The 13,653-nt window shown below is 36.5% G+C and overlaps 1 protein-coding gene across 3 annotated transcripts in view; it reads right to left on the minus strand.

Annotated features, from left to right (window-relative positions):
- HAPLN1 (hyaluronan and proteoglycan link protein 1) overlaps window positions 1-13,653 on the minus strand; it is a 46,155-nt gene that overhangs the window by 7,024 nt on the left and 25,478 nt on the right. For 2 of the 3 annotated variants that reach the window (XM_004613172.3, XM_055123722.1), the window contains exon 3: window positions 6,551-6,922. In XM_004613172.3, coding sequence (XP_004613229.1) covers window positions 6,551-6,922 — 372 coding nt within the window. The remainder of the gene's footprint in view (window positions 1-6,550; window positions 6,923-13,653) is intronic. The other variant, XM_055123724.1, reaches the window with a different exon arrangement.

Genomic DNA, 13,653 nt, shown 5'->3' on the forward strand with positions numbered 1-13,653 from the left:
TCATCTATTCAGCTCTTTTTTTTTCTTTTTGGGTCACACTTGGCAATTCACAGGAGTTACTCCTGGCTGTACACTCAGGAATTACTCCTGGCGGTGCTCAAGGGACCATATGGGATGCTGGGAATCGAACTCGGGTTGGTAACGTACAACACAAATGCTCTACCCGCTATGCTATTGCTCCAGCCCCCTCTATTCAAGTTTTTGTGTAGGTCTTAATATTACTTGTTTCCTGTTCTTAATATATGGGATTTTTTATCAGTAGGCCATATCCTGGGACCCTGAGGTTTTCTGGTATATGAGATACATACATAATAGACATTTGTTGATTAAATTAATGTTGAATTATATTGAATATTTTAGAAGACACAAACCCATAGCAAATGTAAATGTCACATAGAACTTTGTCTGGGAAGATGCAATACTTTTTGAAAAACTTTCTTTTTAGTCACATAATCATGGGAGATTGAGTATTATACAACTTTCTGGAAAAATTCTTTAAGTAATAAGAGAGCACAACAAGGGCAAAGCTCTATTATTTAACAGACTTAATAAAAAACTCTACAAAGAATTGCATATCAAAACTTTTTTCCATTTAGTGTTAAAGCACCACTTAAAGTGATTATCGAAGGGTTTGACTTCCTTCTGTTACTGTTTGCTTTGATTTTGGATTTGGTCCACACTGCAGTGCTCAGGGGTTACCACTAATGGTGCTCAGGGGACTGTTTGGTCCTGGGGATTAAACGGGCCTTCTGTATGCAAAGCCTTCCCTTAGCACATGGAGCTTTCTCTTTGGCCCCATCCTGGAGGTTTTATATATTTCTGGATTTGGGGCCACACCTAGCAATGTTCAGGGGCTTATACTTGGCTCTGCACTCAGGGATCATTCCCGGCCATGTTCGAGGGATCAAATGAGGTACCAAGATGGAACCTGGGTTGGCTGCATGTAAGGCTGGCAACTTATCCTCTGTGCTATTTCTCCAGCACTGCCTTGGGGTTTAAATTATTTATAACTATAAAAATGTCTTAGCATATGAAATGGAAAAACTGTCCCACTGACACAGTAACTTGAGGGAATGTCTCACATGTGTCTTTTACAAGGCTACAGACCCTATTCAAGAGAAATGTACAATTGGCCATTTCACAAAGAGTAACAAGGCACAGGAAATGTTTTCTTTTAAGTTGTCCTGGAAGACTCTACAAGAAATTTCAATAACCTTAAAATCAAATCTCATCCACTGAACACCCCTGCAGGACATTTTTGTCCCTTTGGGGCAGTCCAACTGGCACCATTCTCTCATTCTGCTTTCTCAGGTTCTTGGCTGAGGAATCAATAAACTGAATGAGAGCCAAAGGGAGGAGGGAAAAGACTTTTTTGATTGCCTCTACCCTTTGCTCTTCTAAGGGAGAAACCAAGCAATGGCGGTGTCTAAGCAGATCTATGCCCAGGCTTCTGCTGAGGACCCATAAACCCTGGGAAGCAGCTGAACCAGAAAGCCAGGGCCCTTGTGCCTTTTATCTTCTTTCCTCAGTAATCCCAGAAATGCCAGCAAAAAAGAAAAAAAAAAGAGGAAATTATTTAATATATCCTATAGAGGTTTCCTTGACTGCAAGATAAAGAGAAAAAAATAACTCAAAGTATCTTGATCAGATGAGATAGAAAAACCATTAGGAACGCGCCATCTCTCAAATGTGACAAGATGATAACAGTGGAAAATGTATGATACTCTAATTGATAATAATTTTCAAGATCCAGAATGTCTTTAACATTTAAATTCACTGTAATATACTTGGTGGACTCTCATGAACATTGGAAACATTTTCAAATGCCTTTTGTTAGCCAATGAATTTTACTGAAAATGGATTGATTCTGTTCCAAGTTCACTGTAATATATTTTTATTTAAATTCCTTTCAAATTTAATATATTTTCTTTATGCAAATCATTTCTTAAAGTCAAAGTGAAACTAATTTTGTATCTCATTTGTAAGAATAAATGGTCAGGGGTTTTTTTTTTTGTTGTTATTATTACATTAACTCAAAAGATTTACAACCAAATTTTCTTTTTTCTTATTGGAGACCATACCCAGCTATGTCAGGGTTTAATCCTGCCTTAATCCTGACAATGTTCAGAGGACCATATGCAGTGTATAGGATTGCACCCAGATTAACCACATGCAAGGTAAGTATCTTATGCCGTACTATCTTTCTGGCCCTACCTGTAGCACTGTCGCCCATTGTTCATTGATTTGCTCCAGCAGGCACCAATAATGTCTCCACTGTGAGACTTGTTGTTACTGTTTTTGGCATATCAAATACATCATGGGTAGCTTGTCATGCTCTGCCATAAGGGTGGGATATTCTTTGTAGCTTGCCAGGCTCTCCGAGAAGGACGGCGGAATCAAACCTGGATCGGCCACATGCAAGGCAAATGCCCTACGGACTGTGCTATTGCTGGCCCTACTTAACAAATTTTAATGAATATCTCATGTTGTTGAAATAAATAAGTTTCAAGTAAATCAAAGTCAATTTTTATATCTTGATCAATCATAATTTGAAAAGTTTCACTGTGGTGTATACACTTGGTGAACACATTTCAATTATAAGATGTTTCATCTAAATAAGCAATGATGTTTCTGGAATAATATGTCTGTTAATTATTTTAGTTATTTCACTTACAGTTAGTTAACATTTTAATATCTAAGCTAAAATTGCATAAAATTCTTAGTTCTATGGACAAATATGCAATACCTAAAAAGCCAAATTATACAGCAAATGGCAATTGCTTCCAACAAGCATTGCAAAAATAAAAAAAGTAAGACTTTAATGGATGAGAAAATATGATCACTTTGTCAAATATCATTATTTTGCCAAATATGTAATTGTAAGTTTTCTACTTTTTCACTGAGGGTTAGTGTTCATCATTACATCACTACAAGGATAATACATCATACAGTAAAGAATAATATAAATATGTGAGTAGTTTAGTTCATAAAAATGTTTTGAAAACAGTTTTTAAGGTTTATTTACTATGTTTTATTTTATTTATTTTCAGAGTTTTAAGATTTATAATCATATAGTCCAACTTACACTAGTTGTTGGCAAATATTTATTTGCTAAGCATATAAAAGATTTTCACTGTGTGATACAGTTAAAGGCTAAAAAATTTTTTTTAGTAACTTCCTCAAGTAAACATTTTTGTAAGACAAAAGCAGAGATAAGATAACATGATTTTGCATTTCTTCCTTTATTTTGTAGTTCCAGTTAGTGTTTTAAACCTGTTTGATTACTTTTATATTTCTGAAGGTTTCTCAGACTATATTTTTGTATATTTGACTATGTTTTCACTAATGAAAAGCCAGTGGACTAAAGTAAGCACCGTGTAATTTTTCCATGTAGTTATTTATATTATTGATTATTGAGATGAATTCTATAGCCAAGCTACTCATTATTTTGTGGCATCAATCTCTTGCCTACATTCATATAAACTATATTTCTTGTTGGAGGATGTTTACAGCAATAAGGGTTATTATACTTCCCAGAAGGTTTTACCTTATGCAACATCTTATGTGAATAAACTGTGTTTCCACAAGTAATACCAAATCACCTTACGTCAGTTTTTCAAAAATATTCATAAAATTTGAATTGGCATGATTAATAATGAGTTTTCAAAGTTATAACTAAGAATAACATATTATTTAATGAATCAATATAGGAGATTCAAGTGTGGTGGTTTCCTGCAAAGAGTCCATTAGTCAGAATGACAGTTTACATTTTAATGACATAAAACATTTTAAGTTTTCAAGGGTATTAGAAATGGTATGTTTTCCTTACCTTATTTATGCATGTTAAAAGATTTATCAGTGTTTAAGTAAAACTTGCCTGAAAGGTTAATATCTCATAGAAAGGCTTAATCAATCATTTAAAAATATGTCAGTAACTGGAACAAAAGTAAATAAATGATAAACACAAGAAATCTCTTGGCACATGTGGTTTACCATAGCCTTCAAACGCTTGTGTAAATATATTGCATTTTGGACATCTTTTACAGACTATCTATAAACTCATAAAGTCATTCATAGTTTTCATAGTCAAGTCAGCAATCAAGGATTCTTAAGTTTTAACGATAGTATTGTGGTTAGCATATACATGTAATTTCATTTAAAATATGAGTGTTTTGTTCATATTGAAGCATATATAAATAAAATACTAACCCATAAGTATTTCTTTAAAATTGTTCAGCATAAATAACAGTAAATAAAGCAAGATAAAAAGATTGGCTGGGGTATGAGAGGTAGTACGGGGATTATGGCACTTGCCTTATACTGTATTTTATTCTGCACTGTTGCCAAGCTGAGTCTCAAGCCATTCAGTAAGTCAGATGTTATTTATGGTATCTGTTCATATTTTGCCCCTTGAAGGGTTGCTTCTATATACTATCATTATCATACACTCTTTCCTGCTTTGTTACACTCTTCCCTTTTATATAACTTACTTTTCAGGGTTCAAATCAAGCAGCTCTATTTTGTTTTGTTTTGGGGCCACAACTGGCGGCAGTACTCAGAGGTATTCCTGGTGGTACGTGGAAGACTACATGAGATACCTGAGTTGACCATATGCAAGGCAAATGCTCTACTGCTTTTTCTAAAAGTTTTTTTCTTAAAAGTTTTTTTCTTCAAGTTGCGTTTTCTTAAAAGCTCAGGGGACCTTATGGAGTGCTGGGAATTGAACCAGGATTTGCTATATGCAAAGAAAGTGCTTAATCACTGTGCTCCACAGCGCTCTGGACTCTTAATATCTGGCATTCTTGAGACCTCAGGTTCAATCCCTGGCACTGCATGCCTAGACCCTTTCTACCCTAGGCCCTTTCTACCTCCAGTTACAGCTTTGGCGATCACCAACTCCACAAAACTTTACCTTCACTTAATATGGAATATAGAAAATATGACATGTAAATGACTTAGATCTAGGAAACAGTACATTATAAAATTTTAGAAGAAACTTCGGAAAAATTTATAGAAATAATGAATGTTCACAGACATTAGAGTCCAACCATAGTTCATAAAACAGCAAGTAAAGGCATAGCAAAGGTAAGTAACCTGCTCCTTTTAGGAAACATATAACAGATTTGAAACTAACCTAAACTTTGAGTACTACTAGCTCAAAGCTCAGTACCTTGTCTCAGGTCCCTTTAATGAAGAAAATCATCTCTCAGCTAGTATTTGATGACTGGCTGTCTTAACCATCCACTGCTTTCCTTCTGTGTAAAGTCAATATTCATGGACATTAACTCGATTCAATAGTGTCTGAGAGATTAAAGCTACTTAGAATGAGAAGATATGACCTATAACTAAGAGTGAAATTAGTCACAGAAACGCACTTTGTGGCATTGTCAACTTCATTAAAGACATGAATCTCCGTTGATGTGATGGGAAGTATTGATGATATTCATGGAGCTATGGTGTGATAAAAAATAAAGAGATGTGGGTTGGTGTGGTCGCACAATGAGGAGGGTGTTTGCCTTGCACACAGTTGATCTAGGTTCAATCCCCAGCATCCCATATGGTTCCCCGAGCACCACCAGGAGTAATTCCTGAATGCAGAGCCAAAAGTAACCCCTGTGCCTCGCCAGGGGTCACCCAAAAAGAAAAAAAATATAAATAAGGAGATGAGTTTCCCTGCTTTAAAGAATGGAAGGATACAACAGGATGGCTGATACAGTTTTTAATTTTTCTAATTAATAAGTAGAATAAGGATGATCTTGGGGCAGCACCTGGTAGTGGTTTGGGTTTACTCCTGGTTCTGTGCTTAAGTATTATTCTTTGATCTCGGTGACTATATCGAGTGCTGGGGATAGAACCTGGGTCGGAAGCATGCAAAGCAAGTGTACCTGGTGTACTATCTCTTTGACCTAGTAAGGTTGTTTCTTATTCTTTACCTTGTGTACATTTTAGGTTTCGGTATTACTAAATATACTTTATATTCAAGAAATAAAATATTCAACCCCCAAATGTTTTGACCGTCTGATATTCAATGCTAGTGAGGCTTTGGGTCATTGAAAATTACTTTTTGCCAATAATATTTAAATAAATATAGAGATTACTTTTTTGCTAAATTAAGTTTTCACAATTATCTTACAGAATTCAATTGTATGTATTTTAGTAGCAGATGTCCTTCACAACGCTTGCCATTATTTTGAAACAGATAATTTTAGAAACATAATAAAAAAGCATCTAATCTGAATTTCTGAATAGGCATGCAGTGAAATTTAAATTTTGAATAGCATAAGGCAGATCTTGAATATTGCTCATTCAGTCCCGCTGTATGTCTCTCCTACTTGCAAATGCTTTCAGTTTGTGTATAATGATTGTGTTTATGAAAGCTGGTATCAAAGACAATCTGTATAAGACCAAGCCAAAATAGATTTTCTCACAAAATAGGGTTTCTTACACCACCACCATGGTAATTGTGAGACATTATTTGTGACAGGGGAAAAAAGAACATAGCAACAATTAATCATTATTTCTAAGGTCAACATGATTTACAGTTACTTACCTTGTAAATCTAATGCTACCACAGCTGTATCATCTTCTAATCCTTCAATCACCTCACACTTATATCTCCCATAATCCTCTAGTGAGAGGTCTGTGATCACCAGAGAAGCATCATTATCACTGCCTCGCTTTAGAAACACTCTACCCTGGTAAGAGCCATAGGTTTTCTTGTGATAACCCATGGAAACAAAAACATCCACTTCTTTGAGGTAATCTGAAGTCAGCTTGGTCCACTTAATTCGGATTTTGTGGGTTCCTGAGCCAAATGCTGTGGGATCTCGATAAAATTTACATGGCAGTGTGACATTGCCACCTCTATGTGAGAACACCTTGGCTTGTTCTGCTTCCACCAGTAGACGAGGACCATTTTCTGCTGTAATGAAAAAAGAAAAGAGTCATTAATTTGTTTTTAGATAGCATTGTCATCCCATTGTTCATCAGTTTGCTAGATCGGGCACCAGTAATGTCTCCATTGTGAGACTTGTTACTGTTTTTGGCATATTTAATACGCCACGGGTAGCTTGCCAGGCTCTGCCGTGCAGGCGAGATACTCTCGGTTGCTTGCTGGGCTCTCTGAGAGGGACGGAGGAATTGAACCCTGTCTGGCTGTTTGCAAGGCAAACGCCCTACCCACTGTGCTATCACTCCAGCCCTGCTTTTAGATATTTGAATAAAATCCAGTGTGTGACCTATGCAAGATATACAACAAAGAGCATTGTGGAGTAATATGCTTCTCTGAATTGTTGAACATTAAACCCCTTGAATGGCACAGAAAATTAGCTCTGATACCAACATAGAGGCCATGTATAAAGTAGACAAGACATGGATTTGAAGCCAATGATAAAAGGAAATATGTGCATTATAAAAATTAGGACAATATTGCATAAGAGATTTCATAGTTTTCTGATGTTTGATGATTTCATAAAACATTTATTTTTCTTTCATATTGAATAAAAATTAAGAAAAGTCGTAGAGTTCCATGATTATTGCATCAAAATTAACCCCCAAATTTCAAGGTTGGTATTTACCTCTTGCCTATGACCTCTTATTAAAACAATTTTTAAGTATAAAATTTTTTAAAAAACATTTTTTAAAGTACTAACCCTTTTTGAAAAGTATAAAGCAACATTGACTTCCATTGAACTGTTCTGGCCATGATCTGTCATCTATGACTTCAAAGATACACATATAATATGACATGTTGGAGCATTTCAAGTAACATCTATGCATTTTATTTTCGTACAAAGATATATGTCAGAAAGACTTTTTAAAAATTAATGCTTAAAAAACTAATTTTGAGATACAGTCATCCAATCTTCAGACATGTAACAGTTGTATTTAAAAACTTAACATGTTAAATTTAAGTTACAGCTTAATGTGTTTCCAGTTATCACTGTCACTGTCATCCCATTGCTCACCGATTTGAGCGGGCACCAGTAATGTCTGCATTGTGAGACTTATTACTGTTTTTGGCATATCAAATACACCACGGGTAGCTTGCCAGGCTCTGCCGTGCGGGCTAGGTACTCTTGGTAGATTGCCAGGCTCTTATAGTTAAATGTATTTTCTAATTAGCCATACAATTAGTTTCTGTCTTTATTCAATTTAATTTCCTTTATACTTCCTTTTTCTTTGCTTTCTATTATATGTTGTAGTACATTTTCCTTATTCTTCTACCTTTTATTTTCTTGTCCTTTTCTTCATTTCCTCTTTTCTCCAAGGACTTTGTTGCCTGAGAGAGAATTGCAATATCCTACACCTGCCATGTCAGCAGGAATGAGGCAGGTCCCTAGAGATCCAGCTGTTATTTTCAGATTTTGACTTTCTCTGGGATTTCCCCTGGTTAGCTCTTTGTGCTTTTGACCTTGCCAAGGTCTCCTGAAGATGTGCAGGATTCAAAAATGAGAAAGCAAAGAACTCCCAGGCACACACAGCTCAGCCCCACACAGTTTTCTATGATAGTGAAAGCTGCCTTTTGTGGAGCTCTGTCTTCCTCCCATAGGTCAACAGTTTCTGAGTGATCCTTGGAAATAAAATATTTAAGTTATACAAGTCACTAAGAAATGTTAGTGATTTCTAGTTAGATCTAAAAACTTAAGCATTTAATAACATATAAGATTCATAAAAGAAGTCTTCAAAAGTAGACAGGCTGGTTCTATTTATAGCAACCCAAATTAAAGCCTAGATATTCATATAAGTCAACCCTAGATCTCAGAAGCCAGAAACTTTAATAATGCCATTAATGCTTCCACTTTGTATAGGGAATAAAATGATAGAATAGACACTATTAAAATGAATCACAAGTCCAGCTCATTAAGCATTTTCTTTAGATTCTAGTCTTCTTTAGGGTTCTATATTATTTATTAGATAATCTGTAAGTGCATTTTTCTTCTCTACATAAACATTTCCTCCCAATGATCACCTGAGCTCTACTAAATATCTCTATTATCTTTTTTTCTCTGTGAGAAGAAAAAGATGTTATTGCCCAAGTGTGCTTAGAAAGACCCAAGGGACCAGAGGGAACATCTCCTTTAAGGTAGCTTGGGAGGAACCCAGGGAGCTGGCATCCCATTTGGCGGCCTGAGTTTAGACATAACATGGAATTACAGGAGGCTATAGTTTTGTGATTAAAGTTCTTCACTTTAAAGTCAAAGGATAAGACGTAGGTCACTGGAACAGTAGGAACAGCAGCTTTGGCATGATAGATACTTTGACTTTACCCCTACAATCTGACCTCAATCCTATCTCTATATTCTTGTATAAATTGTGAAATATTTGAGCTCCAATTGTTCTTTGTGTAAATTAGGTAGAGTAATTTCCTCTGTATGTGTCCTCTGTATATAACACTGATATAACAGAGACTTATATTCACAATATGTAATTGGCACATAGAACATTTAGAATGATTAAAGTAAGCACACACTGACAACTATTCTGCTGCATGGATTGTTTCATGCTGCATAGACTCCTCAAATATGATAAAGCCTCATATTGAATAAATTTGGATATATGTCAACCTTCTACCATTTCCGTTTCACTTGTTAGCTTTGAGCCATATGGAATGAAAAATATCTAATGATTTTTTAAATAATTTTTTTCTTTTTGATTCACATCCGGCAATGCTAAAGAGTCACTCCTGGTAATGCACTCAGAAATTACTCCTGGTGGTGCTCAGGGGACATATGGGATGCGGGGATCACATCCTGGTTGACCACCTGCAAGGTAAACACCCTACCCACTATACTATTGCTCTAACACTCCCCCTCAAATATCTAAAATACCTCCTATGTTATATAGGAGACTTGGAAACTATTTATTTTAATTTTTTATTTTATAATTTTGTTCACAATATTTGATTATATTTAATATTCAAACACCAATCCCACCACCATTACATCTTCCCACCACCAAATTCGAGATGTTTCCATCCAAGCCCCAATACCTGTCCCAAAACACAACAGAAATAATATATTTTGAATGGTCTGTTATGAAGAACTGCTGAACATGCTTACAAAAAATTTTTCATATAGGAAACTGTGTGAGGATAGTTCTATTTTGGCAGGAGCCATTAAGACATTCTATAGGATATCACTAACTTGTTAAAGTTTGGGTGGTGTGAGCTTTGGTATATATATCTGAAAATATGTATATATGCATATGTATATATATATTTCCCTTAATGATCTGTTGCCTACTGTCAGAACCCCATCAAATATGGTGTGGTAGTCATGAAGAATGGGTAGAGAGTGTCTTGTGATGTGTCCAGGAATATGTTCACTCATATGTGAGGCTCAGCCCAAGTGTGTGGGGAGTGTCCTGGAGCATGGCCTGGTTGGGTTGTGGAGGTTGACTGCTGGGGCTGGGTCCCTTGGGATAGGGAAGGCCTTCGCCTCCCTCTGGGACACCCTGAGTAAAAACAGCCTGGCAGAAAGTCCGATGGCATGGCTATGGGGGCGTCATGTTATGCTCTCTTCCGGGAGAAGTAGCCACGTGATTTGGATGGTGGCTGATGATGAAATTATCTGGCACCCGCAGGAGGTGGCTTATGGGAGTGATCCCTGGGTTGCTGGAGGCTGGGGGAAATAGGCAGAAGATCTCCGCTCCTGGGTCCTGTTGAGCCCAGAGTAGGAGACTTGGAAATTATTTAGTGGTTTAGTGTCATCATAAAGTAGCCTGGACTAAACAAAAGGTCTCAGTGGATAATAAATTAAAGAGTTAAAGCAAAGATAAAAACTCGTGCAATGCTATAAAGGAATTGAAACTTCTAAACTTTTCTACAGTACATTGTAGTATTTTAGGAAACCAACTTCTGAATCTTTTAGGTATTTTTACTTATACTCTCACATTGTGAATAAATATGTCTTGGGTGTTATAATATCAAGACCTGAGTAGAAACCAAAATCTGGGTGGAAGTGATAGCATAATGGTTAGAGCACTTGTCTAACAGCACTTGCCTAGCTGCAGACCTGGCTCACTCCCCTGCACCCATATGGACCCCTTAGCACTGCCAGGAGTAATGACTGAGTACAGAGCAAGGAATAACCCCTGAACATCACCAAGCATGGCCTCCAAACCAACCTCCCCAATATAAAACCCCCCAAAGAGCCAAAAATCCACTGGCATCCTTCGAGAATCTTTTTTTTTTTTAATTAAAACTGCTAGAAATGATAAAATTAGGCCATTCTGTGCTGAGGTAGTAAATGCCAGAAGCTCCTGCCTGAAATTCAAAGAGCCCTAAGAAAAACATGCAACACATCGAGTTACAGAAAACTTTTAATGCTAACCAACCCAGATCACCAGCATAGCCTTGGGAACTGTCTTTGTCAGTTTGCTTGTTTTTCAGAAAATTGACACTGCAAGATTATACAGCAATGAACATTGCTGGCAAGAGTAGCTATTACAGAATATGTAGGAGAATGGGTACAGATCTGAGAAAGAGAAGCTCTGGATTCTACTTTGGGTTTTCCCATGATCCACCTGGTAAGAATACACAACTAAAGGGTCTGCTCAGGTAGTCACCATGGAAACCAGATCTTTATGCTAGAGAGGTGAGAGTGTAGGGGCAAAAGTAGCAAAAGGAAACAATAATTTAGTGATACTGTCCTGCCAAAACTGGCCTCACATGCTGGGGGAAAAGGCAGCTCAGATAGAGAAGGGAATACCAAGTAGAGGATGTTGGGAGGACCCACTCAGGTTGGAAGATGTGAACTAAAAGTAGACTATAGACTGAACATGAAGGCCACTCAATACCTCTATTGCAAACTACAACACCCAAAAGGAGAGAGAACAAAAGAGAATGCCCTGCCGCAGAGGCAGGTTGGGGTGGTGGGGGATACTGGGATCATTGGTGGAGGTGAATGGGCACTGGTGGAGGGATGGGTAAATGATCACGGTATGAGTGAAATGCAAACACAAAAGTCCATAAGTTTGTAACTGTACATCACAGTGATTCGCTAATAAAAAAATTTTAAAAAGTGTTAAATCTGATCAATGGATTAAGAAACTTGTGTTGATTTTAAATGAAAGCTTAAATTAAAAGGAAAAATAAAAATGAACCTGGATAATCAAATGAGTATAATTGGATTTCTTCTTTTGTTTTTAAAATGAAAGACCAAATCAATGGATCAATTTTACAAGTTGAATTTGAAGGGATTGAACATTTTAAAGTTCAACTTATAAACTACAGTCTCCTATTAGAGTCTGTTCACGAGAGTCAGTGACGGTGGCTGCAAAGACTTGATGCCCTTCAAGGACCACAGTTGTCCCCAGGGGAAACAGCAGGGCTTCATTATTAGTTTACACACTCTGCTGTGAAATGCAGAGAACATCCTTCCATTCTACCCAGTAATGAAAGCAATGTCATGATCAAATACTGGATCAAGTATTGTGACTAAAATTAGATGCTATCTCTTAAACAATAGAACACAAACAATTTGTGGAAGAGTAATAGTTTAAAACAATTTTTAAACATGAAATTTGTGTTACTTATTGTTCTTATTTCTATTAAAAGTATCACTTTTGGTAGCTCTTTTCCAAGGAAACACAGATGTACAAAAATTGGGAATGTCTTCTGGCTAAAATTTAGTTTTACACTATTTCAAAAAGATATTTGTGCTCTTATGTTTATTGCAATATTATTCATAAGAGCCAAAATATGGAAACCACTAAAATATTTGAGAATAAACTGAGAAATCAACACAAGGAAATACTATTACTATGCTCAAAAGGAGTTCGTCGTACAATCTACTGCTACATGGATGGATGTAGAGTATCATGCTGAGTGAAATCAAATAGCATGATATCTCTCATAAGTGGGATATAGATAAGCAAACTAAGGCCAAACATACAATGGGCAAAGGTAACATAACCTGAAAACTTGTCTTACAGAACTGAGTTTACCAGGGTAGGGGGCAGGCATGGTGGGACCTTGAAATAATGGTAGAGGAAGAAGTCATCACTCTAGCCGGAGGTGATATTGGAACATTGTGTGCATAAAACTCTATCATGAACAGTGTTGTAAATCACAGTGCCTCAAAAAAGGTTGTTTTTAAAATAAAGTGAAAAAAAAATAAAATAAATGAATTGTGGGTCAGTAGAGACAATACAAGAAGTAAGGCAAGACCGCATATGGTTGGTCCACTGAATACTTGCAAGTGTGACTCCTGAGCACAGAACCAGGAGGAAGTCCTGAGCACCCTAGCAGTGCAAAAAAACGACAAAAAATAATTGTGAGTGGTTTAAAATAGACATCCTTGGTATTTGTTACTTTCTTAAAGGTCTACATAGAGATGAAATAACTTTCAGACTTTTGGATTCCCTATGCTAATAAAATATAAACAAATAAACTGAGGAATATTCAATATGGGTAAATAATGTGCTAAACAAGAATAGATGTCCTAATCACTCCAAAAGAAAAACTATTATGATCATTGGACTTTCTCATTTGTGGTAAGATAGGCTTAACATAAAATGGAACTTTTAAACAATTTGGAGGGGGACTGGTGTGCTACACCTAGGGCTTACTTCTGGCTCTGTATTCAGGGCTCACTCTTAATGGTGTTTGGAGGACCACGTGGTGCTAGTGATAGAACTCGGGTTGACCTC

This window comes from Sorex araneus, chromosome 1 (genome assembly GCF_027595985.1).
Source record: "Sorex araneus isolate mSorAra2 chromosome 1, mSorAra2.pri, whole genome shotgun sequence".
In the NCBI taxonomy this organism is placed as follows: Eukaryota; Metazoa; Chordata; class Mammalia; order Eulipotyphla; family Soricidae; genus Sorex; species Sorex araneus.